This window comes from Aythya fuligula, chromosome 1, assembly GCF_009819795.1.
Source record: "Aythya fuligula isolate bAytFul2 chromosome 1, bAytFul2.pri, whole genome shotgun sequence".
Taxonomy (NCBI): Eukaryota; Metazoa; Chordata; class Aves; order Anseriformes; family Anatidae; genus Aythya; species Aythya fuligula.
Window position 1 is genome coordinate 38443554 of NC_045559.1, and position 24413 is coordinate 38467966.

A 24413-nucleotide genomic window follows, 5' to 3' on the forward strand; every position below is an offset into this window, starting at 1 on the left:
CCTTATTAGAAGGGCTTTAAACTAGATTAAACAGGGGAAGAGGCTGTACCACTGAGTGACAGTATAGAACCTGTGAACACTGACAGTAGGAAGCAACAGGGCAATACCTGTGAATTGTCCCGAAAGGATTAGGGAGGGCTTCTCTGAAAAGGTGATGGGGCCAATAGTCCAGCTGAAGTGCCTCTGCACCAATGCATACAGCATGGGAAACAAGCAGGAGGAGCTGGTAACCACAGTGCTATTAGAAAACTACATGTATGACTTGATTGCTATCACAGAAATGTGATGGGAAGTCACACAGCAGGAACACCGCAACTGAGGGCTACAAGCTTTTCAAAAGAGAGAGGCAGGAAGGGAGGGGTGGAGGTGTTGCCATCTATGTTAAGGAATGGACAGTTTGGAAAGAGCTGCCACTGACAAACAGCCACAGAAAGGTGGAGGGCTTGTGGGTGAAAATTAAGGACCAGACCAGTAAAGGATGCTTTGTGGATGGGGGCTACTACAGGCTGCCTGATCAAGGGGAGCCAGCAGCCGAGGTCTTCTTGCTTCAGGTTCAAGAAGCATCACACTCACAAGCTCTCATCCTGATAGGGAACTTCAAACACCTGGATGTCTGCTGGGAAAGCAGCAGAGGGGCCTGTAAGCAACCCAGAAGACTCTTGGAGCATGTCAAGGATTAGTCCCTGGTTCGGGTATTAGACAAATCAACCAGAGGAGAAGTGTTACTGGACCCGGTGCTCACCATTGTGGATGAGCCCATTGAAGAAATTAAGACTGAAGGCAGTCTGGGTTGCTGCAGCTGGCAGCTCAGTCATCCCAGGGAAAAGGAAGGCAGGGTGTCCTCCCTGTATGGTGGCATCACTGAAGAGCTGTGTGATGTCCTGGAGCTGGCCATGATGCTTAAGGGCAGATGTTGGCAGACCTGCTCATCTCCCACTGAGGGTATGGTCAGGTATATGGTGATCTACAAATGTGAGGGTAGTAGCTTGAATGCCCACCCTCAAAGAGATAGTTTGCAGTCCTGCTGTAGTCCCTAGACATGCACATAGGGCTGATAGCCAAGCGTTTTGCTGGAGCATGCTGCATGGCAAGCTAAGTGGGCAGCTGAGAGAAATGATATACTTGGCATGAATGCAGGTACCATGACAACATCTGCTCCAACATCTACCGAAGTTGCAGTATCCCTAAAAGCCTCATTCCTTTAACTCACTACTTCTGCCAGTTCCAGTAACCTGGAGTCTTTTATAGATAGGTAAATGAAGCATATTTACTCATATTTATGAGATTATATTTACACACAAATTTATACAAATTGCAAATATAAGAGATTAATGTTCATCACTTCTACCATTCAATGCATGATAGACCATTTGCCAAGAGAAGGAAACACACACAAAACTGAGATGACAAGTAGAAACTTACCAGTGAATTCCTATAATTTATTTTCATAACTACAGCTCTCAAATATTGTTAATGTAATTGCCATTTATTCATGATCTTATTATGCAGTGGTTAACAGAGACTTGGGAAATACATACACTGTGTGTAAATTGCCTTTAATAAAAGCAATTAGACAGTTGAATGAATATTGTTCATTACCACCTATGAGTACAGGGACATCTGGTGGACAGTACAGTTATTTGATATTTTTTCTAGGTATTTTCCATACATTTTCCTCCAAAACTCCATAGCGTACACATTTAATCTGCTCGATGGCCTGCACCTAAGAAATACTGCATATTTTTATATTATCTCATGACTTTTGATATGTAAATCTTCAAATAAATTATTTTTAAATGAATATCTACCTCAACTGTGATAACTTCTCATTATCTTTCAGCTGACATTAATTTAGTTTCTTTTAGTCAGAACTCATGTGGTAAAAGTGAACTTTTTAAAAGTGAAAATATATTTTCTTCCACAGCATTTCAGAAGCAATAGCAAAATTTTATCTGGGACTTTGAAGTATATTTTGGTCCCAAGTTTAAATGAGATTTTCGGAAATCAACTACATCTTGTATGTAATTCTGGGTCTGTAAGTACATGAGTGTACCTACTTCACAATAACCCTTACAGCACGTGGAATCCAGAAGTTCACGGAGCATTGCTAAAGCAAGGCAACCCTGTACCAACAGGAAGGATCTTCTCTAGTTGTTTTTCTTCCTAGCCTAACACAAGCAAATATGTTTAGAAATCCTCACAATGAACAACAGCAGTTAAATACTATGAATGAAATAAAATGGGAAAAAACAACAACTACTCAAACAAAACAGACCAAAACATCTGACTAAAAACTGAGTTGAGAACACCTTCCATAATGCCACAATATACGGTGAGAAGATGCACATTACTGTTGAGGACAACGTCTTTGTTTCCACAATGTTGTCAGAGATCTGGTAACAGAACGGGGCCCAGGGCAAGTAAGGGAGTGTGCACAGCAGAAGGGAAGACTACAAAGGGAAGTAAAGAGAAACGTGGGCTAAAAAACAGATAAGAATGGGGAGGAAGAAGGGATCAGTAATATGGTTTGAGGCTACAAGACTAAAAGAAGGAGCAGAAGACAAAGAGGAATGGAAAGAAAAAGAAGATGAAAGGCAATGAAGGCAAGGCAGACCCTGATAGTAGTCTGGGACAAAAAGTAACAGTGAAGATTTGCAAAAAGGAGGGTAGAACAGCAGAGTGTGAAAAGAATGAGAATGTGGAAGAAGAAAGGGTGCATGCATAGCTATAAGTGTGCAGAAGAACAAAGTGGCACTCCATGGAGAAAATATTTCACTTCCAGAAGCTATATGGGGGCATGATCAAGGAAGATGAGTGTGCTGTTTAAAGTACTTTTCTGAGTTTGAATTTATTACTAAAGATTTAGGGTAAGATTAGATGTTTGCCTTGGCATAGCCTGAAACCCAAACACATGTTAAAAAAGAGAAAAGAGGTGGATAAGGAAATGATTAAAGGGTTTATATGATTCACATGAAGCAGAGTCAGGGGCTAGATGAAAGAACAAAACCATCAGGGACTGTTTGAATGCATAGCGACACAAATGTATTAAGCAGCATAAACTAGGTATTTTTGGGTAAGAACTTCAGTACATTCATTACAGGAATGAAAGAGAAGGATAAAAAGGGAAGAGAGCACTGCATGGTAAGCACTGAATGGCTAGCCATTACAGAAAAGGACAAAAAAGGAAGGATGTTTAAAAGCTTCAGCAGTGTTCTTTTGAATCAATGATTCTGAATATGTTACATGCCTGATTAAATGTAGAGAAATACCAGACAACATAAAACATATCAAGCTCTTAGGACACTTATTCTCATAAGTTTCATATCAATTCACATCAGTAGTATAACAGCATTAGTCCCTGTAGAAAATATAATTCAAGAAAGAATGAACAATGCAGAAGTAAATTAGTGCAAGTTTGGCTTAAACTATTATCTGGTTGACATTCTGATTTTAACTAACTGACTTCCAATTATTCATGGAGAATTTCTAAAAAACTTCCCTGGATAATAAGTGATACTTCCAAACACAGAACATTAGAGTATGCTAGGCTGAATTTATTCTATTTATAGAATTTATTCTATTTATAGAACAAAACACTAAAGTTTTATTCATTATTTTCTGTTTGTGTAACCCATCTGGTATTGTCTCTGAAAATCAACTTCTGCCTCCTACTTTACCAGATAAAGCACACAGACTGCATATGGTCTTATCTCTCTGTACAGATGTAGTGGCTTGTATTTTCACTCTACAGTGTTTTCTTCAACTTTTTTTTCTTCCCCCCTTAGGAAGGATGCAGAATTTCCCTGCTATCTAGGTTGTGTGAGGAGCTCAGTATACCCTTATCAAGATAATCTGCGTTGAGCCAACAAATTGCATTCTTATTTCATCCAGGCTTTTAGCAAAAGACCAGGTAAGTACAGCTTCTTTCTCCTGCTCCTGTCCCCAGAACTTCTCAAAATTGTGAGATTTATACTGCTGAGAAATAATACACTGATGATAATCTCACTAAGGGCCAACCTGATAAAGACCTGAAGGAGATCTACTTACTTCTGAAAAAGCAACAGATCTGTGGTTAGAGCTTTTTATTGTCTATGGGAGATTTCTGCTCAAGTCCCTGATCTGTATATGCCTCAGAATAAAGAATTCATGTTTTAATCTCCATATGCCACATGATTAATTGAACAACTAGACTTCCAGATGAATCTTTTTTCCACCAACACCACAAACTCCACTCAATGCAAATAATTAAATAAAAATTGATCTGCAAAAAAGAGCAAAGCATTTCAGCACATTGAAGAGACTTTTACTTCTAGAATTCCCATATCAAAGGCAAGACCAATCTCAAGTGCAATGAAAACACCCCTCCCAGGTCTTGTCTCAGGACTACTTAGAAACTGAAACAAATCCACTAAATGACCTGATTTGAGAGGTTTAATTACTTTCTTCCTTGTGAATCTTGGCTCCAACCAGGATGTAGCAAAAGAAACACTTGAACCTGACATTCCATTGCAGCTCTATGCCTTGAGCTCTGGGTTCTTGGCCATTTTGTGATGCAAGACTCTCATTTCCTTCTCACCTCACAATTAAAGTATCTAAATAGCTCCACGTTGTCCCAGTTAATTTTTTTGAAAACCTCTGAACTTTGTTTTCAGACTATTTCTATCTTGCATTTTTGACTCCAAAGACTTCACTTCAGTGGGTCTTGATCAGCCTTCTGTACAGCTCAATTGCTGCAAGGAATGGGTGATCCACACCATAACTAACAAGCTGTTAGAGAGCTGGTTGGCAGCTGATGTGATATCAAAGTGAAGGTATTTTTGTATTGCATCAGACTCAAAGCAGTTTTGAAAGAATTCAACAATTAGAGACAAGAGAAGGAAAAAGAAAGGCAGAATAAGCCAGCCTCCAGGCAGAATAAAACTTCAGAAAGCAAAGATGTAGCTTATATGCTAAAGTAGAAGAGCCAAGAAAACAAATTACTATGCATTGGAGCCAAAGATTATAGTCAGTGTCTTTCTACTACAACTGAAGAAACTATAACAGTAGTAACATTGCCAATAGAGCAAAGATCAATAGCAGTAGAAGAATGGATGGAGAGAATTATGACAACATTCAGACAACAAAAGAAAGCTAGCAATCTTTGCCAAATTTATACAGCCCTCTTTGGCAAAGGCAGGGATCACTGGGACCGGCAACATACAAGACATTAATGAGACCACAGTGACTGAACAGTCCTTTCAAGCAGCAGATATGTATTTCTGAAGTATTTCATTTCTGCAGTGATTGATCAAAAGAGCTTAACAAACAGAATGCCAAAAGCGCTGGATTCTTCATTTAAAGTCTCTTACCTTTAATGAAAAGAATTTATGGGGTTACACTCATAACAGATGAGGACTGGTCAACAGGCAGCCGATGAGTCAAACAGGGCATACAAGGAAATTTTGGCTAGCCCCTAGGGAAGTCTACAGCTCTAAGACAAGCCAGTATTTTAGCCCTCTGAAAGAGGACAAGAGAAAGCCAAAGTGAATTTAAAGTGGGCCAAATGAGAGCATTTGAATCATTGAACACACCTGGCTGGCCAGCCAAGCAAACCAGTAGCATTTAAGGAGGAGAAAGGTAAATTGCATGAGAATGAGAGAAAGGGTTTGAGTGTGGGTAGGACAGTTTGGAACAGCTGAGTCTGGCCTAGAAATACAGCCAGTGCTCGGTCTAACTGCATACAAACGGGGAGACACCAAAGCTGTCCGTATGCAGGAGAATCCCTTAACACAGTGCTAATGTTGATGCTCCTCATGTTCTGCAACGCATTGACAGGCGCTGGGGCTCCAAGGGACTTTTTGGTTAGAGGTGCCCAGCTCTGTACATTGATGCTAGCTAGCAAGACCTAATAGATGTGAGCTAACTGTGTCTGGTACATCTACATCTTACTGTTCTATGTCATTTTATTATTACTTTACACGATCAGGGCTTCACAACATCACTTAGTCCCTCACTTTTAATAATAGAGAATTAATGATAAAAACATCCCGCTTTAACACCTGCACAGGAATAAATGTGATCATTGAAAATAAGCTGCCTATCTAGTCGTGTTTTTTTTTTTAGCACATATACCACCACCACAAAGGTGTGCTATTCATACTGAACAATATTATTCTCAGACTGAATCTTTTTTTTATTTTTAGAAACCAGCAATAAAATTTTTCCTTAGGTACTTTATTGAAACATTTCTGATAATTCTGGCATAGACTTGTACATTTTTGGCAAAGTAAACTTGTAGCTTAAGCCTCACATTAATTTCAGCATGTATTTTGTGCCCTCATTTTATAATGGGGTGCTGCAAAATGTTTATTTTGGCCACCTTCTTAATGAAATTAGACTCCAGGAAGGAAACTACTAGAGGTGATAAAAAGAGAGTTTAAATTAGTGTGCTTAAAAAAACAAAACAAGAAAAGTGAAAAGGAAGAAGATATTTTCTGTAGTGTTCCCTTCTCTCTAATGGCAAGAAGGACTGTGCAGAGTGAACTGCCTGCCACAGGTCCTCTAAAACTCTGCCTACCACAGGTCCTCTAAATCTCTGCCTGAAAAGAGGGAAGAAGCTCATTCACAGTTACTGTAGCAATAGCCATCTTACTTCTGTTACTGTACCATGCAGCAGTTTGAAGCAATTCATTGGGCAAGACAGCACTATTCCATAAGCACAGTAGTATCTCAACATACTTGCTGAGCAAGTTAAAGTAGAACATGAATAATTTTCATTGAACAAAAGAAGACAGTAATGAAAATAATTTAAAAAATAATAAAATAGCACTGTTCTGCAAGTATTTGTAATGTATCAGGCCCTTAGCCTTCTAAAATTAATTAATGCTTTAATGAAAGTTGTCTGTTATCTGACTAACAAATTTAGCTTTTCTAATATCCAGCTACCCTGGCTTTCAATTAAGACTCAAAGAACCAAGAACTGATTAGAAAGGACATCATAAATGATTTATGAATGTCCTACTTTTGTGTATGGTACATTTATTATTCCACTTAATGTATCCATATGGTTTTCTAATTCATTCATTACTGAAAGCTTCACATTACAGTTATTTCATTAAAGGTTATATCCATTTTCAGGGAGTTTCTTAGGGAGCACATTTAAAAATTAAAGCTACAATTGAATTTTTTATTTAGTGTATGGATTTCAAAGTATCTATTTAATTATTGTCCTATTACCTATTTCTGGAGCGGTCAGTTGTTGACTTTTTTTTTTTTCCTGATCAACATTCAATACCTTTCTTGCTATTTCACAGTGTGTGTGGTCTTTTAAATTCACAGATAATGTTTCCTTGTTATTCCAGTTCCAGTCAATAATCCCTTGTTACAACCACTAAAGTATGTATAAAGTGTGTCAAAAAGGCATTCTCATAGCTAATAACCACCTTCCCTCCCCCTGCTGAGCCATCCTTTAACAGAGTATTCCTACCAGGGTCAACCTAGAAATCCTTCAGTTTCTGTCTTAGTAGGCAATGGACAAAGGGGAGAGGTCTTTAACCAGTGTAGTTATAGCATAAACACAAAAAAGTGGAAGAAATTGAATGAGTATATTTAATTTTCAGGTAAATTTTTATTGCCTGTATATACTTCCATTGTGGCTAACAAGGCAGAGCATTGTGCTACACCTTTCCAGAGAAAGCCTATGAAAGGGATTTGAGGATTTCTGTTTTCTTCTTCTGTTTTCTTCTTCTTTTTTATCACATTTAGGCAAAGAATATCATTTCTATAGTGTTTTAGCTTTATTTTGCCCAACAAATGCAAAGACTTTAAAAGAAAAGAGCAGTGTTTATCTTCCTAGCCCAAAACGTTTGTTTTAATGACTTGTCAGCTCAGAATAAGGTACTTCTATAAAACTGCATGGTACAGTACCTGAAATGAAACTATGAAATTAAAATATCATATTTATTTGTAAGTATTAGCCTCAAGAGCTCTGTTCTTAATTAGACAATATATTATGTGTTGCCTGAAGAAAGAGTATCAGCAACAATTTGGCTAAACAGTGCAGAAAGAGATAAATGTTGCCAGACCACCACAGGATTATAATGCAAGTGATCCTTATTTCTTTCAGTGTGTTTTCAAAAAACACCAACAATGTTTCTAGTATAATTAGTACCAGCAAAAATATAACCTCATATTCTAAGGCCACCAACAAGAAAAGGGGCAAAAAAAGCCAAATAAAACTCAATCAATGACATTGTGTAAATCAAGCCAAATTGACTTTAGCATATTATAAACGTAAAAATCCTGACTATATTGTCATTGATTTCTATGTTACAGTTTATTACACAATGACGATTCCCAAAGAGAATGCGTATCCACAGCCAAATCTGTATAAAGCAGACATTCCACTTTTATTCTCCAACAGCTAATGAAGTCTGAAATGTAAATCTCTTTCAATTCATGTTTAAATAAACATAGAAATAACATAAGCTGTCAAACACTTTCCTACACTATTCATCGCTATTTTATTAGCAGCCTTGATGTATACCCGCAATGCTTTTCGCAATGCTTCTAGCACGTATTCAGAGAATCACAGATAGTTTGGGTTGGAAGGGCCCTCAAAGCCCACCCAGCTCCAGCCCCCTGCCATGGGCAGGGACACCTCCCCCCAGCCCAGGTTGCCCAAAGCCCCATCCAGCCTGGCCTTGAGCACCTCCAGGGATGGGGCATCCACAGCTGCTCTGGGCAGCCTGTGCCAGGGCCTCACCATCCTCTGAAGGAAGAATTTCCTCCTTATATCTAATCTAAATCCACCCTTTTTTACTTTAAAGCCATTCCCCCTTGTCCTGTCACTACACTCCCTAACAACAAGTCCCCACCCAGCTCTCCTGCAGGCCCCCTTTAGGTACAGGAAAGCTGCTGTAAGGTCTCCCCAGAGCCCTCTCTCCTCTCCTCCAGGCTGAACAACCCCAGCTCCTTCAGCCTGTCTTTAAAGAAGAGGTGCTCCAGCCCTTTGATCACCTTTGTGGCCCTCCTTTGGACTCATTCGCACTACATCCCCTTGAAGTATTTTCCACCAGTTTACTGTGGTGCAGAGCCAAATAAGAATTAGCTCCATCCCAGATTGTCAGTCATGACTGACCTCCAAAGGAAGGACAGCAAAACATTACTTGAATGCTTTTAGCAACAACAACAAAGACTCTGTACCTCTCTGCTTACCTCCCTGGGTTCTTCCCCTTTCCACAAACTGTTTCAATACCAAGCGGACTGAACAAACATTGTTCAGTTGACAGCTCGCCGATCATTTTCAAATTCCAGTACCCTCCCAACCTGTGCACTTCATTTGTGAATTCAATATTTATTTTTGGTCAGAGAGATGCTGAAGTGCAGTAATACTTGATCTATGAGGCTTTGTAGAGTGTGGTCCAAAGATCACTTTCTGCTTCCTAACTGTTTCTCTGATTCAATACGTCATCATGTTTTAAAAATATCATATATTCATGTAGTTATATAAAAATGCATTATTTTTCTTTTACAAAAGCTGTTTTTAAAAGGCTTAACATTTAAGGGGTTGCACACAAAAAACACACTATGAACCATCTATTGAGGAGCTTTTGAGAAGCTGTCACTTTCCCTAACAATGATGTCAGAAGTGAAGAACTGGAAAGATTATTCCAGAGGCTGAACTACCAGATCCAACAAAACACTGACTGATAACGAAACACATGCTGTCTTGCTGTCTTTTTATCTGAGTGCCCTTTATCTGTCTTTTAAATGTTATTGTAGAGGAACTTGGCTTTCCACAAATATAGTTCTCTGAGGGCTCTAGGAGAAATAAAATTAAAAAAAAGAAGTAAAAAAGAAGAAAAAAAAAAAAAAGTAGGCTTCTTCAGTCTTTATTCCTGAACACTACCAATGCGATGCATAGATTTATTGTGGGGAATTGTCAAAACATTTATTTATGGGTGAGTCTCATGGTGGGTAATTTTGTTCATTTATGATTTTGGATGTCAAGCACCCATGATTCCAGTGATGGCACCTGGAACTGTGCATGCCAGTGAACTCTTCCCTCTCCTCAGCCACATTTAGACAGTAACTGGGTTCAGCTCATTATAAAAGGAAAACAGAACATGGATCGAACTGCTGAAATGCAACCCTGTGTACTGTTAAGAGGGAATGGGGTCAGTGCAGCTCCAGCCAGGAAGGGGAGCAAGAGCTGCTGAAAAGCTGAAAGGCTGCAACACCCAAAGTGTAGCTTGTGCATTGTCACAAAGGAGACAAGCACAACATGGCCAAATGAATGGGGCCATGTAATAGGGAGGCAGCAGGGGGCTGTTTGTTTTTATTTTTTTTCTTCCACTATTGCAAGGACCAAATCAAAACACATACAAGAAATTTGTATTGGACCAGCCTAAGATTAACACTACTTTGAATTTTCAGTTGACTGAACAAAGTCTTTTGGGTCAAACAAATGTGAGTATGAGACATGGGCTATCAGTACCCCTTTGCTCAGTGACTAAATCATGTGAAATGAGAAAGACTCAAGTTTAGTTTTCTCTTCTGCCTCCTTTAGGGCAAGGCTTCGAGCCAGGTCTCTCACACTTGGGTATACAGCCTTTCTGTCACATCTCAGTTCCCCTGCATTTTTGAGACATCTTGAAAATGCTTAAGTAAAAATGTAGATCTTTGATTTGGCGGCAACTGTTGCTGAATGCAATCCAGTGTCATGGGGAATCTCTGTTTTGCCAAAAAGTGTTTTATCAATTAAAAAAGTTTTTCCTGGAGAAAAAAAAAAATGGAAAAAAAGGAAAAACATTCCTTTCTCCTACACACAAGTATCTACTTTATAGCTGGGACCGGCCAATTAAAGGAACACGCAGCTGAAAGAAGCAGGGAACAGTTGATACTCACCTTATCTTTTTCTTACAGATGAACTTTACAACATTAACTGCCAATGAAAATTTAACCTTTAGTTTGAAAGCAATGACATGCCTGCTTCTGAAATCCAGTTTTCATTCAAACTGTGCAGCTCATGAACACTAAATGACTTCAAGAAACATATTCTCTTCACTGAAAAATGGTGGAAAAGGAAAACTGTAATCAGAGAGGAACTGGGCAATTTATGAAAGATATTACTAGCTTTTGTTCACCACTGCGTGATATAGAAAATAACTCCAAAGTTGCCAGCACTAAGCTAATCAATTAAAGCACTGGGTTACTAAATATTCCACTAACATACTATTAACTTTTTGCTAGTCAGACAACAAAAAAAGTGCCTTAAGGAGGTCTGAGTGCATGTTACAACCTAATGCAATCTTTCCTGTTTTCCACAAAGACTGACAGCAAACACAATACCATGATAATGGTTCAGTATGCAATTATCCTTGCTGAAGTGCACAGAAGGAAGCAGAAAGCAAATGAGGCCAACTAATGCAGACTCTCTAGATTTCTTTGTGCAAACGAAATCCAGAATGACAGAGCTGCAGGCAACTAGGTCTGTTTGCAAGGCTTGCTGCAGATATGTTGCACGCAGAGTAATTACTTAAGAAAGGACTAAGATAACGATGAGCATCAGTCTTTAATTAGAAGGTGGACTTGAGTTTAGAAGCAGAACGCTGTAAAGATCTGGTCATGATGTAAAATGTAAAGGGACACAACAAGCGTACTGACTGACAGTGCCCACTGTTGTAATGTGTGACTAACATTTAGAACTTGTTAGCAATTCAGTACTGTAATTATATTAAGATCTTAAAACTTCACCATCGATTAGCACAGCACTTGTCCTCTCTTGATTCAAGCATCAGACAAACACATGACCTGGAAACAGTGAGGGAACATTTGATACCCTGTTGGATTTGGAGATCCTACTCCTCAGAAGGCTCTTTTGAGAAGTTACTACAGAGCTACAATCTTGTATTAAGTCTCCTCTGCCTGGCCCAATGCCAATCCATCCCTCTTGTTGGCAGTGACAGGCCTCAGATGCTCAGTGGCAAAAAGTGACATCTCACTTTTTGTTGTATTTCATAGACTGTCAGCTTGGCTATTTGCCCCAGCACTGGTTGACCTGCCAGTTTATGGACTACTTGCTCTCCTGACTGGTAACACGTTTATGCCTTATTCTTGCTCCATTTTGTAGCGTATTATAATTTCAAAAGTGTTTCAACCACCTCTTCACAAGGCCTACAGAGGGGGTGTCCTTAGGCTACTTTTACTGAAGGAGAGGAGTACACATCTACCTCTGTCCCACTGAAAATTAGGACATTACCAGACTGAATGTAATAGGAAGATAAAATTCACATTTTGAAAAACTTCCAAACTAACTGTAGTTAGCTGGTCACACAACATAACATGTCATACAACATACGATGGGAGGCAGACAGCTCATGAGCAACACTTGCTTTCAGAAACTCTGTTCCATAGTAAGAACATCCCCCAGCCATCATCCATTTCTATCCTCTCCTGTGTCCCAAGCCCCTCAACTTAAGAACTACTTTTGGTTTGTGGTCTCCTAAAAACAGTCCTAAATTTCTGGTCTAACGGACCACTCAGCTGTCAAAGTTACTCACAGACTTCCATGCATTTTCATCAGTCAGACACATTTAAATGTAACTACAGACTGTTTACCATGGCCTTACTGAACCTGCTCCAGGAACAACTGAGCTCAGAGACGCGGATTGTCCAGGTCTGTATTAGCTGGACAGATGCTGTGCCAACAGAGGCTGCCACAGAATTTGAAAGCCAGAAGAGTTCCTAACACAGAAAATCGAAAAAAAAAAAAAAAAAAAAAAAAAAAAAAAAAAAAAAGTAGAGACTTGGTCTTATATCAAAATAAGGTATTGAATATCAGGGAAAAGATCAGTGAGACTATGGAGAAACATTAAATCAGTGGAGTGGAACGTTGGGGAAAAGTGGAACAGCTATTAGTGGACAAACATCATCAGAGCATATTCTCAGGTCTCAGTGAAATGGTAAAACCTATGGAAACCAGTAGCCAATACTCTGTGACGCAGCCTTGAAAAAAAGGGGACCTTACATTACCAAAATCTCAATGAGAAGAAACATGTATTTTCTGTTTGAAGAAAAGCAAAAAGCAAATTCCACAGTGTTCCATTTGTACAAAGATGAAAAAAAAAACCACAACCCTCTATTAAATGTCTCCACAAAAATGTACCTATAAGGAAAATACTTTGGGGCTGAACATGACCAGAAGGATTGAAGGACCCTGCTTTTTTTTTTTTTTTTTTTTTTTTTTTTAACCAGGTTCTCTTCCTACAGTTCTTGTGGCATTCCAACAAACCAGTCAGTAGAGGTAATTTCAGTGAAGTACACTTTGTGGCCTGGTCCCCTTTGTTTGACCAGTCTTCAAAAGAAAGAAGCAAGCCCCTTATCAAAAGCAAGTCTTGGGTGGATGTATGAAGGACAAGAGAGAAGGACATCCTGTTTTTCACTAGGGGAACTTGGATGGGACATTCTGTGTGGAAGCCACGGCTTGTCAGAAAGTACAAAGGATTAGAAAAAGAGACATTCCTATCAGGAAAAAGTGGTGGGAATAATGAAATAAAATGTAGGAACAAATAAGGTAGCTGAGGTCCTTGGCTTTGACATAAAAAATTAAATCTGATGCATCAGGAAATGAGGAACTAATGGAGGAATAAATTTATATGTGTAAGGCCATGTCGGTAAGCAAACAAGAGCTGCACCTTCTCTAAGTATGTATCATGAGGAAACTTAGGCAGGAGTGGGGTGAATGTAAAAGCAGCTCTGCTGTGGTTTCACAGCCTCATGGTTTTCAGCTTCCCAAAATCCATGAAGCAGCCCGCCTACTTGAACTGTGTCTCAATTCAGAAAGGATTTCCACATTATCTTGGTATCAAAACTGTTTATGCATGTGTTTATGCACCCACTATCACCAATAGAAATCTTGTCAGTACAGCCATTTGGGCCCAGAGAGATAAGATACTCGGCTCACCTGGAGTAGACATCAAGGCTATGTCGTATTGGTAGTTTAAATGCATCTGGCACTGTTCTCTGGCAGTGAGAAAAGTGATGTGGAAATGGCTGACATCAGTACTAACCTCCAGAACACGATGACCACATCCAGTTTGACTATTGGATGTGGACCCAGACCTATATTAACTCCCTAATCATGCAGAAATTGTTCAGAATAGTGCTAGACAGCTCATCAGGCTACAAACAGGCTAGATCTCCACTGCATATAATGAAGCTTGAATACCTAGCTCACACGTGGGTATCTACTTATAGCTGCATACATTCACGTGCCTTGCTCTTCCTCTGAATCCTACCTCGGAGCACTGCCACCTGAAATGCTTCCTTGTTTGCAGCTTGCTTGAAGGTAGAAGGGTCAAACGTTGGTGACAAAACAGTTGTAATGGTATGGCAGAGCTGCAGCTCTGAAGAATTCAGCCTCACACAAAAAGCCATGGCAATGCACAGAGAAGCTCTGTGGGGCTGTCTGTGCATCTTACATCCCTCTGATATTAGCTGAGAGAAACTCCAGTTAAATCAGCTCAATGCAGTATCACACATGCAAACCAAATGAAACTGAGGAGATGCACTGAATTTTAGGTTACGGTACAGCGCTGTCAACTCCATAAGCACCAGAAATAGAGACACAGATTTTCATATTTATATAAGAAGGTGCATAGTAGTAGTGGGAGGTGAAAGGGAAAAATGATATAGTGAGCAAGTTGATTTGCTTTACATTTCTGAAACACTTGATAGTATATGAGTGAAAAAAGCATCTGAGAAGCTTGGCCCAATGTTAGCACGATACACTTGTGTGTCCGAGAGAGACTTTGGACAGACCAAACTATATCAGGTTGCAAGTGCTGATGCTTTAGCACTTCCATGAGGTGATACTTCAGGCCCAGCCTGAGCTGTAACCTTTACTACGAGTCCTTCTGCTTTTCTCTCAAGTTCAGCCCTAACTACATATATATCTGTACGTATGTTTTTTTGTTTGCTTGTTTTTTTCAATAAAAAGTATGTTAGGCAGCAACATTTTTAATAATAAGTGTTCATCCACATACTATTTATGCTCTCTGTGTACTGCCTTGACCTTCCTGGTGCTCATACATGTATTCAGTATTGAGAAGACCTAGAATAAACAGAGACCTGTTTGGAGAATTTGTTCATTTCCCTGCTATCTAATATGTTTGATGCATGCATGGTTTCTGGGTTCCCAACAAACCCAAACAAATAGAAAATCTTAAGTGTTACCAAGAAATTAGGTAATTCCATGGATTAACCAAGTGTTTTTAGATGAGTGGTCGCATGTCCTTTTGAATGACAGCTGAACAAAACATATGGCTAAGCACAAAAACATTGACAAAACAGTCAAAATGCTTCTAAGATCTCTGGATTGTCCTTACTTCCTTCAACAAGATTTGAGCACTGAAGGGAGGTAATGTGAAAGAAAGCCTTCAGGTACAGAAAACATGCTCCCAGAAAATAAAACCCTTGTCTTCCTCCCTTTGGCAAACAAGCAGTACAATTTCCTCAGGTTCAGTAATATTACTTCTTAACATGCATTTTTTATTGGTAGAGCCACAAAACACCATTTTTTTGACACAATACCTGCAGAATTCTTGGCTTCACAGCACTCTTCTGTGCATTGGCAATGTTTTGCTTGTCAGATGGCAGAGTCCTTAGCACAGAATATAACCTTGTAATCGTTCTACATTAGGCATCTATTTGCCCCACCTTTCCACCTCCATCATGAAGAAAATGGACCTCAAGCCACTGAAATTAGATTGAATTCAGTTTCCTCCCCTCTGCAGAGCTGCAACAGCGTTGATTTATTTTAAAAAACAACCCCCCTTTCAGGCTTTCGTTCTAAATCACAGCGTGCACTAGTCATGTAACTGGATTACAGGAAGCATTAACACCAGCAATTGCCCTTTCAAGTTGAGCAACCAACAACATTGCTACAGGCTGGAACAAAAAGGGTCAGCCAGGGCAAAACAACAAATGTTGCCACTTGCCCTATATAATAAAATCCAAAAAGCAGCAACAAGCGGCAAGTGCTAGTTCAAAACAAAGAGGGAATGACATACGTGCATTCAAAACAAAACAGACTCCCTTGGCAATGACATTAAGATCGCAATCTACTTAACATGAAATTCATGAGGGAGAAACCAAGCATCCAAGTGCAGAGACCTGGAAGGAGCAGGGCTGTGCTTGGATGACGGCAAGCACCCTGCTGTGGGACAGATGCCCTTTAGAGGAAAACAACTTCAATTTTTTTTTATTGTGGGATTACTCCACTGAGTTGCCCAAGTCTCTCTGTGCTTCTACTTTAAAATTTATGCTTCCCAAAAGGTGTTTTTTTCTGAAAGGATGACATTAAAACCAAACTAAAATCCCTGTCCTTCAACACACCGAGAGATAACTGAAGATCCCAAGCAACAAGCAGCTTTCATGTCATGATTAGCTCACGCTGTGATGCCCCCCCTCAAAGCACATATGGTTCCCAGCCAGAACAGAAGGTTTCAGAGCAGCGGCTCCATCCTGCAAATGCAGTAGCAAAGCTTCAGACCGAGGTCACTTAATGAGAACTTAATGTAGATTTAATAGATCTTTTTTTATGTGACTCCTGTTGAAAATCTGCCTCACTTAAGTTTTAATGCAGTCACAGAGCCGGTCAGCTACAATCGGAGTCGCCCCAGAATATTTTGCAAGATCATTCCATTCAAAGTTGAGCACTGTGGATCTCCAAATGCATGCAAGGCTCTGCTAAAATAATAGTTCCCAGGTAACACCACCATTAATGAAAAAAATAAGAGCTTGTGCATATTCTGAGCTCCCTGCACTAGCAGAGAGCTTTCATCTTCACAGGAGGTGAAATGCTTGCTGTGGGAGAAGAGAGCAGGCACCTTAGCTTTCGTGCTGGCCCTAATGGCTGCAGCAAGCCCGGGGCATAAATGTATTCAGCTTGTTTGACATTTCCTCCTCCAGATCAGTACCATTCAGCATGAGGACTGTGTGGACAGTTGATATGTCCCTGTGAAGCAAGGCTGTCAGTCCCTTATTTTGCTCTGAAATGGACTGCAGTAGCATGCCTGCATACAACTGAACCTAGACCGCTAATTACATTAGCCATCAAATCTCAAATTAGGAGGCTTTGCTCACAGGGAGTGCAAACATGCCCAGAACACTGCTTTTTGAGGCTAGATCTCTACTTTTTAACTATTAAAATGAGCCCTTCCTGCACTCCACTAAACTCAGTGGCATGCATACAGCTACTCAGTGCCTTTGCAAGGGCCGATCTCCAGAGGCACCAGCAGTAAGAGAAACTATTGATTGTGAAACACTCCAAGTGCTAACATTTCCCAGTGCTGTACACTCTGTCTTCTATCCTTGTTTGCGAAGGCCATTCTTTTTTAATCTAGCATCTTTTGTACAAAGCAATTTACAGAATTAGGCAAATAGCTGCTGATTGTAATTAGTCACATTGTTTCCATTTAATCTTTATTAGTTAACTCTAATGGGTGAGTGAGCCGTTACGAATGGTTGTTCTTCCCTCCAGAAAGAAGAATAAACCCAATTCTGCATCATCAGGCAGGGCTAACCATGCACCGGGGTGAGGCAGAGCAGGGTCTGTGCAGAACATACACAGACTCTGCTGCACACCCCACAGAGGACGACTCTACTGACATTGTCCTGCTCCCCTGGCATGAAGGGTGAAGATGCAGCAGGGTGGCATCATCGTATGGTTCGACTGATGTGCTCTCCACTGCAGGAAGGAGTGCTGCCATCACCTCACTGAGAAGGGGAAAGATCAAACAGGTTACTAAATGAGGAAGGTCCTGGACCATATCTCCCAGGAGTAATACACATGGCATACACCAACAAAAACATAATTCTCATTTTTTTTCAAGAAACAGACTTGCTTTCAGACAACTATGTAAGCATAATGGTGGATTTGTTACAGAAATAGAAGTGAATGAAATGTCTGCATCAGACGTTTAAAATCTCCCTGCCTCCGTAGACTTGTTCACCGAAATATATTTTTCTATGCCCAGAATAAGTTTAATACCCACCCAGCAAAAGCAGACCAAATATTAATCAAGACAAGAGGATTAAAGGCATTTGAGGCAAAGGTAAGTTCTTTACCTACAGAGAAGCTATATTCTACACTGGTTCATCAGGTTGCTTGTTGACCACAGAAAGGCTATACGAATGCAAGTTCTACTAAAGTGAAGAGCTTCAAGATGTGTGGTCATTATTTAGATTCAGATGATCAGCCAGGCAGAAGAATATGAACTTTGGATACCTCACTTTAAAATCTGTGTCTATATTTATCTGCAAGCATATTTATTCAAAAAACAGCTCCAGAAACCAGAAAAAAGCACTTACCACAACAATCACATTTGTTGCAGGAATGGGAAGATTTTCCACTTCTAAATCTTGACCAGCCATAGCTAACAGATTGAGGGACGGGTCATAGGCAGGTCTGGGGAAGGTTGATTTAACAATTATTGCAGGGTGCAGCTTGTTTATTTTGGTGTGGGAAGAGGAATGGAAATTTTGTTTGGAATTCTTATAACTGTCTGTATCCAGACTTTTCTCCACACTCTGCACATGGTGATAAATAAACACAGGTTTTCCACTCTTTCGCTGATGAATTGCCAAAAAGTGGTCATTGTCTCCAGAAAAGCAGCCTGCAGAAAGAAAAGAATAAGTTTAGAATGTCTCTCTTGGATATTCCATAGATGATTCTAGAAATTTGATGAGAACTTTGGGTTCTACAAGATTTGGAAAGATTATTTGTGGAATACAAGAATTCCCTTGAATGCAATTTCTATAGCAATAGCTTAGCAACACCACAGTGAGTCTACTAAGTATGTTAAGTGTATTAAATTCTTAAATTTTTACAGAGCTTTTTTATGTGTTTTCTACGTCTAGTCAGGGCTACATTTCAGAAATGATATGCAAGAGCAGAGCATGTGCTGAGCCAAGTTCAACTTCTGTACTGGTACTGACTTCTTTATCAAAACATAGGCAGCCCACTTTCTGATGTATTTAATCACCTAGTAATAACAAAAATGAGAGTTGTAATGATCATCTTTTATATATGGGAATTGAGGAAAAAAGGCCAAGAACCAGATCAAAAAATCAGACTTAAACATGTAGGAAAGAGAGAAAAGGTAAAACTCAGATGCTTGACTCCATAACCACAATTTACCACCTCACCATTAGGCAACACCTCCATCACCTTTCCGTGTTTGCAATAGAAGGGGGCTGTCACACTCCAAACCTTCCCTGCTGCTGCCATGATATGCAAAATAAGTTTATTTTTGATAGTCAAAGTACTTCCTAATGACGACTTTCTAAAAGGAAGCAGAAATAAACAGCCACCACAGCCCAATTCAGCTGCTCGTCTGGGAGACAGGCTGTCCCTCTGAGCAGAAAAATAGGCACGGATCATCTCCTTTATAGATAAAAAGTAACTGAAGCTGAATTAGTCACCTCCTGGATGAGTGCTCTAAGAAACACGCTGTGGTACAAAAGGGACTTTGTGTTCTAAGAGAAGTGAACCCTGAGAGCTCACTCTGCTCAGCTTGGGATTTCTTCTTCAGAAGCTGCTGGAGTTAATGGGAATGGTGAATTTGTGCACTGGTTTTCAGTTAGAAAGAAAAAAAAAATCAACTTTATTTTAATTCTCATAATGAGCTGTGCAGAACAGCTCCAAACCAACTACATGTTTCCATTCAGGTTGAACAAGAAATCATTTTGTTCTATTCAGACTGATTTTTGCCTGTGATTTTTTTGCTTCTGTAAGCAAATCAAAATAATCAGCCATTTGCACAGCTCTACCCGGTGCCCTTAGGAGATTTCAGTGTAGGTAATTACATTCTGTTGACCTAATTTCCTTATGAAATTTCAGTTAGGAAAATCAACGCCAATATCTTATCTGGGCTATAGTATTGCTATGCATCACTGGGATCTGCATTCACTGCCAAGAGTGGGTCCATGTCAGCAGGCGGTGAGGCAATTCATATCATACATGAGCAGAAAATCAATAGGAAGACAGAACACAGACCCAGGCATTCTGCAGTATGCTTAGAGATCCTCCCAATATGAAGTACAGTGCTAAGCCCAAGGCTATTCTTTCAAATGGTAAAAAATAAAATAAAAATGAAATAAAACAGTCAATTTCTAAATGACCACTGAGGGCACGTGTACAGCTGCTGCCAAGTTTAAATGTGAAGATGACTGAGAGAAGAAAAAAATGAGGAATTGCAGGGTATGGCCTTAAAGATAGCTGAATTTCAGAGCTTTTTAAGCTTTCTGGGATCTCATTCAGCTTTCTGGGGGCTGGCTTCATTGATAAAATCCTGAGGGCTGGCCTTAACCTAGCAATTTGTAGAGTTGCGTGAAGGGCGAAGTAGAAACAAGGGAACATCAGCACTTCTCATAGTCACCTCTTCACTGGCTTTCTTTTCATGTCTCCATCGCAAGCAACTCGTATTCCAAAGCTGAGCATAGTAACTACAAACACACTTCGTGTCTGTGGTTCCTCATTGTTCCCTTCACTCCTGCTTCTTTGTTTCTGAGGGAATAAAAACCACTGTGTTTCCCCAGGAATTTTTTATATTGCATTTCCTCCTCACTTCAATATTCCAAGTTCCCCTTTTATTTCATTTATTTTTATTGAAAGAAGAAGAAAATGTAATTACTAGTCCATTTTTTTCCCTGAATAATATTAAAGTAAATTCCAAGTAAAACTTCAGAGTTAATCCTGTCTGAATCCAGAAAAAAAAAAAAATGAAAAATGAGCAGTTGTCTTATTTTTGATAAGCCAAGAGTTTAAGGAATTCCCCAAAAAGCTCACCTGCTCACAAATCTCATTTTTAATAGCAGTATCACCGTTTCTGACTAGATCCTGACAGACTCTCTTCCTTTGTAATGCTAAAATCATGGCAGTATCACAGCTCACTGCAGCAGATTCGGTACACGATCCATCACCACAGATTTTCAAGATGGACAGCACAATACAGTTTGGTAGTGACCCATTCTGTAGAAATGAGAAATTAACTAGTCTAATTACACAACGTACCCTCTGCACTCAAACAGATGTATTTTTACCAGCTGACAGCACAGAAGTTCAAACATGACCCAAGAAAATTACCAGGCTGAACTTAGTTTTCCGAGCAGTCCATGAAGCCCCAGTAATTTCAGAAAGTCCCATGCATTGATAGTACCCGGTGCGAAAACTTCATTGATCTCAGTAGAGCATGGACGAGGCCCTAAACAAGATAAGACTGACTCCCAGATTGCTACCTGTACCTCAGGTGACCCTAATAGTGGGCCACCACTGATCCTATGGTAAAACCTAAAGCTTCCTCTTAATCTGATGGATATTCTTTCTTGTCCCTGCCACCCAAACCTCAGCTCTGAGCACAGTTTGCACCAACGAGGCACTCAGAGAGGTTAAGGCAGAAACACCAGCACTTCTGCTATGCATACCTGTAAATATTGCCAGTCTCCAGCCCTTAAGAGGGAGAAGATAGGGAGTCTCTTTTCCTTCCCATATCTACTTTTGTACCCACACATAAAAAACTAGTTCTCCTCTGAGGTCCCTGGGGAAACCACCAGAAACTATGAAGAACTGAAGCAGCACAGTATGACAGCAAAAACTGATTCAGGTGTCTTTTAATCTTCAGCTATATCAAGAAACACAGGGATTCAGAAAATGAGACTTAGGACAAGACTCAAAAAAACCCAACAATTCCTAGAGGTGTCTCTTCCATAAGCTTAGCAAACTTGATCCTAAAGTGAATTTTTATATTCCAGTCACATTACCCTGTTTGAACTCTACTTCAGAGCATCATTATTCATGACGGATTTGCAATCATTCATCCAGCGCTTATATCGCCCTTTACTAAAATAATTTTATTCCTTCTCCTCAAATTCCTCCCTCCCTCAAGTGTATTTACAAAGCGTTATCATTTATTCTGCCTTGGCATTGAGGAGAGCAGACTAGATGTTCAGATTGTGATTTCATGCTATTTCCTGTAATCAAAAAGAGGCTGAATCTTCGCCTACTTCTCAGCTAAGTATAGTTATTTTTAGGGAAATGGAAAATTTGGTTTCATTATTTTATTCCAAAATGAACAACAATCAGTGGTTACTTCCAGACTTGTACAAGAACTTATCTCAGCAGCATGTTTGTACCTACCTTTGCTCCTGGAAGACAGCCTACCCTTCCTTCTCACTTAATAACCATTCCAATTCTCTTTGGTAACAGATGCGGCACTAACTATACTGGTCTGATTTGTTGAATCTGTCTTCCTAGTTCTTCTACCTGTATATTGTTCTGATGGGTCAGCATTCCAGATTAGGTTCCTGATAAATATTGCTACTTCTTCTTCAGGTCTTTCCTATCAGTTGACTTTGACTTCTTCCCTGCAACTCCTCACATGCTGCTTCTTTTCCTTAGTTGTTGGTGGTTGTTCTTTTTTGTTTGTTTGTTTTGTTTTATTTCTTACCAGCAAGAACACCTCTTTCACAATTTTGCATGTTCTCTTACTGGCTTTTCTATTTCTGTCTTCTCTTTGCTTCCATGTTCCTCCACTGTAACACTCTCCTTTAGTTTAGATACTTCCACTCAACACTCTTCTTCCTCAAAATCTCTGATTATCTTTAGTTGCATTTCTTGTCTTTGGAGCTTTGCTTCTAGACCTATCAGCAACAACTTTTCATCAACAAATAATGTGCAACAAGAAACTCCACGGTAACATAGAATGCATATTTTCTATTTCATTGCTTGTGTTAATTTCAGTATTTCCACCATTGCTACCAGTTGTCATCTTTGTCTTTATCATCTTTTCGGGAAAGTAGAACAGGAAAAATCCCTACCAAACTCCCTTGCAAGCTCACAATGTATTTCTTTATCCCTGCCTCATCCACCTTACTGAAAAAAAAAATTAACATATCAAGAGTAGTCAACATCTCTGATGGGAAATAAAAATGTTTTAAATGATGCTGAAAGCACAAATGAAAACAAAAGCTGTCTGGAGGCAATATGCCTTGCATCTGTACTGTCTAGTTAACAGCATGTCTTACCGTCAGCAAAGTAGTACATCAATCAAACCTAAATCTCATTTGGATAGGCTGCACAGCATTAGCCCATCAAAAACTACTCTTCAAGTTTAGCAAGGTAGGCCAAGAATTATTACTGTCCTGTGATTCAGTGATAAGACTTCACTAACAGTCAGAGAAACAGAACAGACTTTCTAAAGTGCTTCCGTGAGGCCAACCAGGCAAAGCTGAAAAGGAAGAAGTATGAATCCACTTGCTAGCTTGGTAGCACATATTGAAAGTTTGAACTGATAAAAGAATTCACCTGGTAAAACCCTTTCCCACATACAGCAGTCCTTGGCGTGGAGGGACTTCTGGCTGTGGGACTGTTCTGTGGTGCAGAGCGCAACAAAACACAAATCCTGATCAGGTCCTTCCTTCAAACCACAGCCCTCTCTTAAGACAGAACTGCTAAAGCAATACAAATGAAGCTAATTCCTACCCAAAGTAGGCTGTTACACCTAATGACTTTTCATCAGGCATGCTCCTGCATGGCTTCTCACAGCCTCCTCCAGATAAAGGAAGTTTCTCTGTCCCATTACGTTCAAAGCCTTGCTTATGGGCAAAGAAGAAGCACACCTCCTACATGTAATTAAAGCCAAGAGTTCATTGTTAGCATAAGGACACACTTAAAGGTCTAATTCAAGAAGCAACATAGGACTAGCTATAATTGTTATAGAAAAACAAAGAATGACAACGCAGGTACAATGATTATACAGATAAAATGTCACAGTGATAGCAATAATGCAGTGAAAATTGTAACACGAATACTTTGTAATTTCTATCCCCATTCCTTATGGAAGGGCTCTGTGCTTTCCTAGCAAGGTCTGATATGCAAAAGGGGTGTTTTTTTAATTAAAAAAGTGTTTTATATTAAAGGAGTAGCACCCTTTGTATGTCAAAATTCAAAGCAAGTGACCTGCACCGGAGCTGAGCAAACACAGGACAACTGGAAAACTTTGGGAAAATATTTTATTTGCCCTTGAACAAAATGTTCAGAATTTCTGGCCAAAACAAAAAGTTCAGATGATCAATATGGACAAAATATGCAGGTATGTTGGAGGTCTATATTCATTTTCTGTTCTCTACACGTGAGGGAAAGCACATGCATATGTGAGAGAGAAAGCATGCGAGAAAGAATTGCAAGGGATTCTTTTCCTTCTGTGATAAGCAATCTGCTGAAAATAGAAACGACTGTAAATTCAGTTTTTGCTGAATTAGTCCTTTTCAGTAGGGAAAAAAAAAAAGGAAAAAAAAAAAGTGCTCTGGCCAAAAATATCCACAGCTACAGCGAGTTAGAATTAAGCACATCAGTGGTATCTTTTTCAAAA

At 39.6% G+C, this 24413-nt stretch overlaps 1 protein-coding gene across 1 annotated transcript in view; it reads right to left on the reverse strand.

The window, feature by feature from the left end:
- PTPRR (protein tyrosine phosphatase receptor type R) overlaps positions 1 to 24413 on the reverse strand; it is a 142082-nt gene that overhangs the window by 113557 nt on the left and 4112 nt on the right. The window contains exon 2 of the mRNA XM_032189212.1: positions 18355 to 18659. Coding sequence (XP_032045103.1) covers positions 18355 to 18659 — 305 coding nt within the window. The remainder of the gene's footprint in view (positions 1 to 18354; positions 18660 to 24413) is intronic.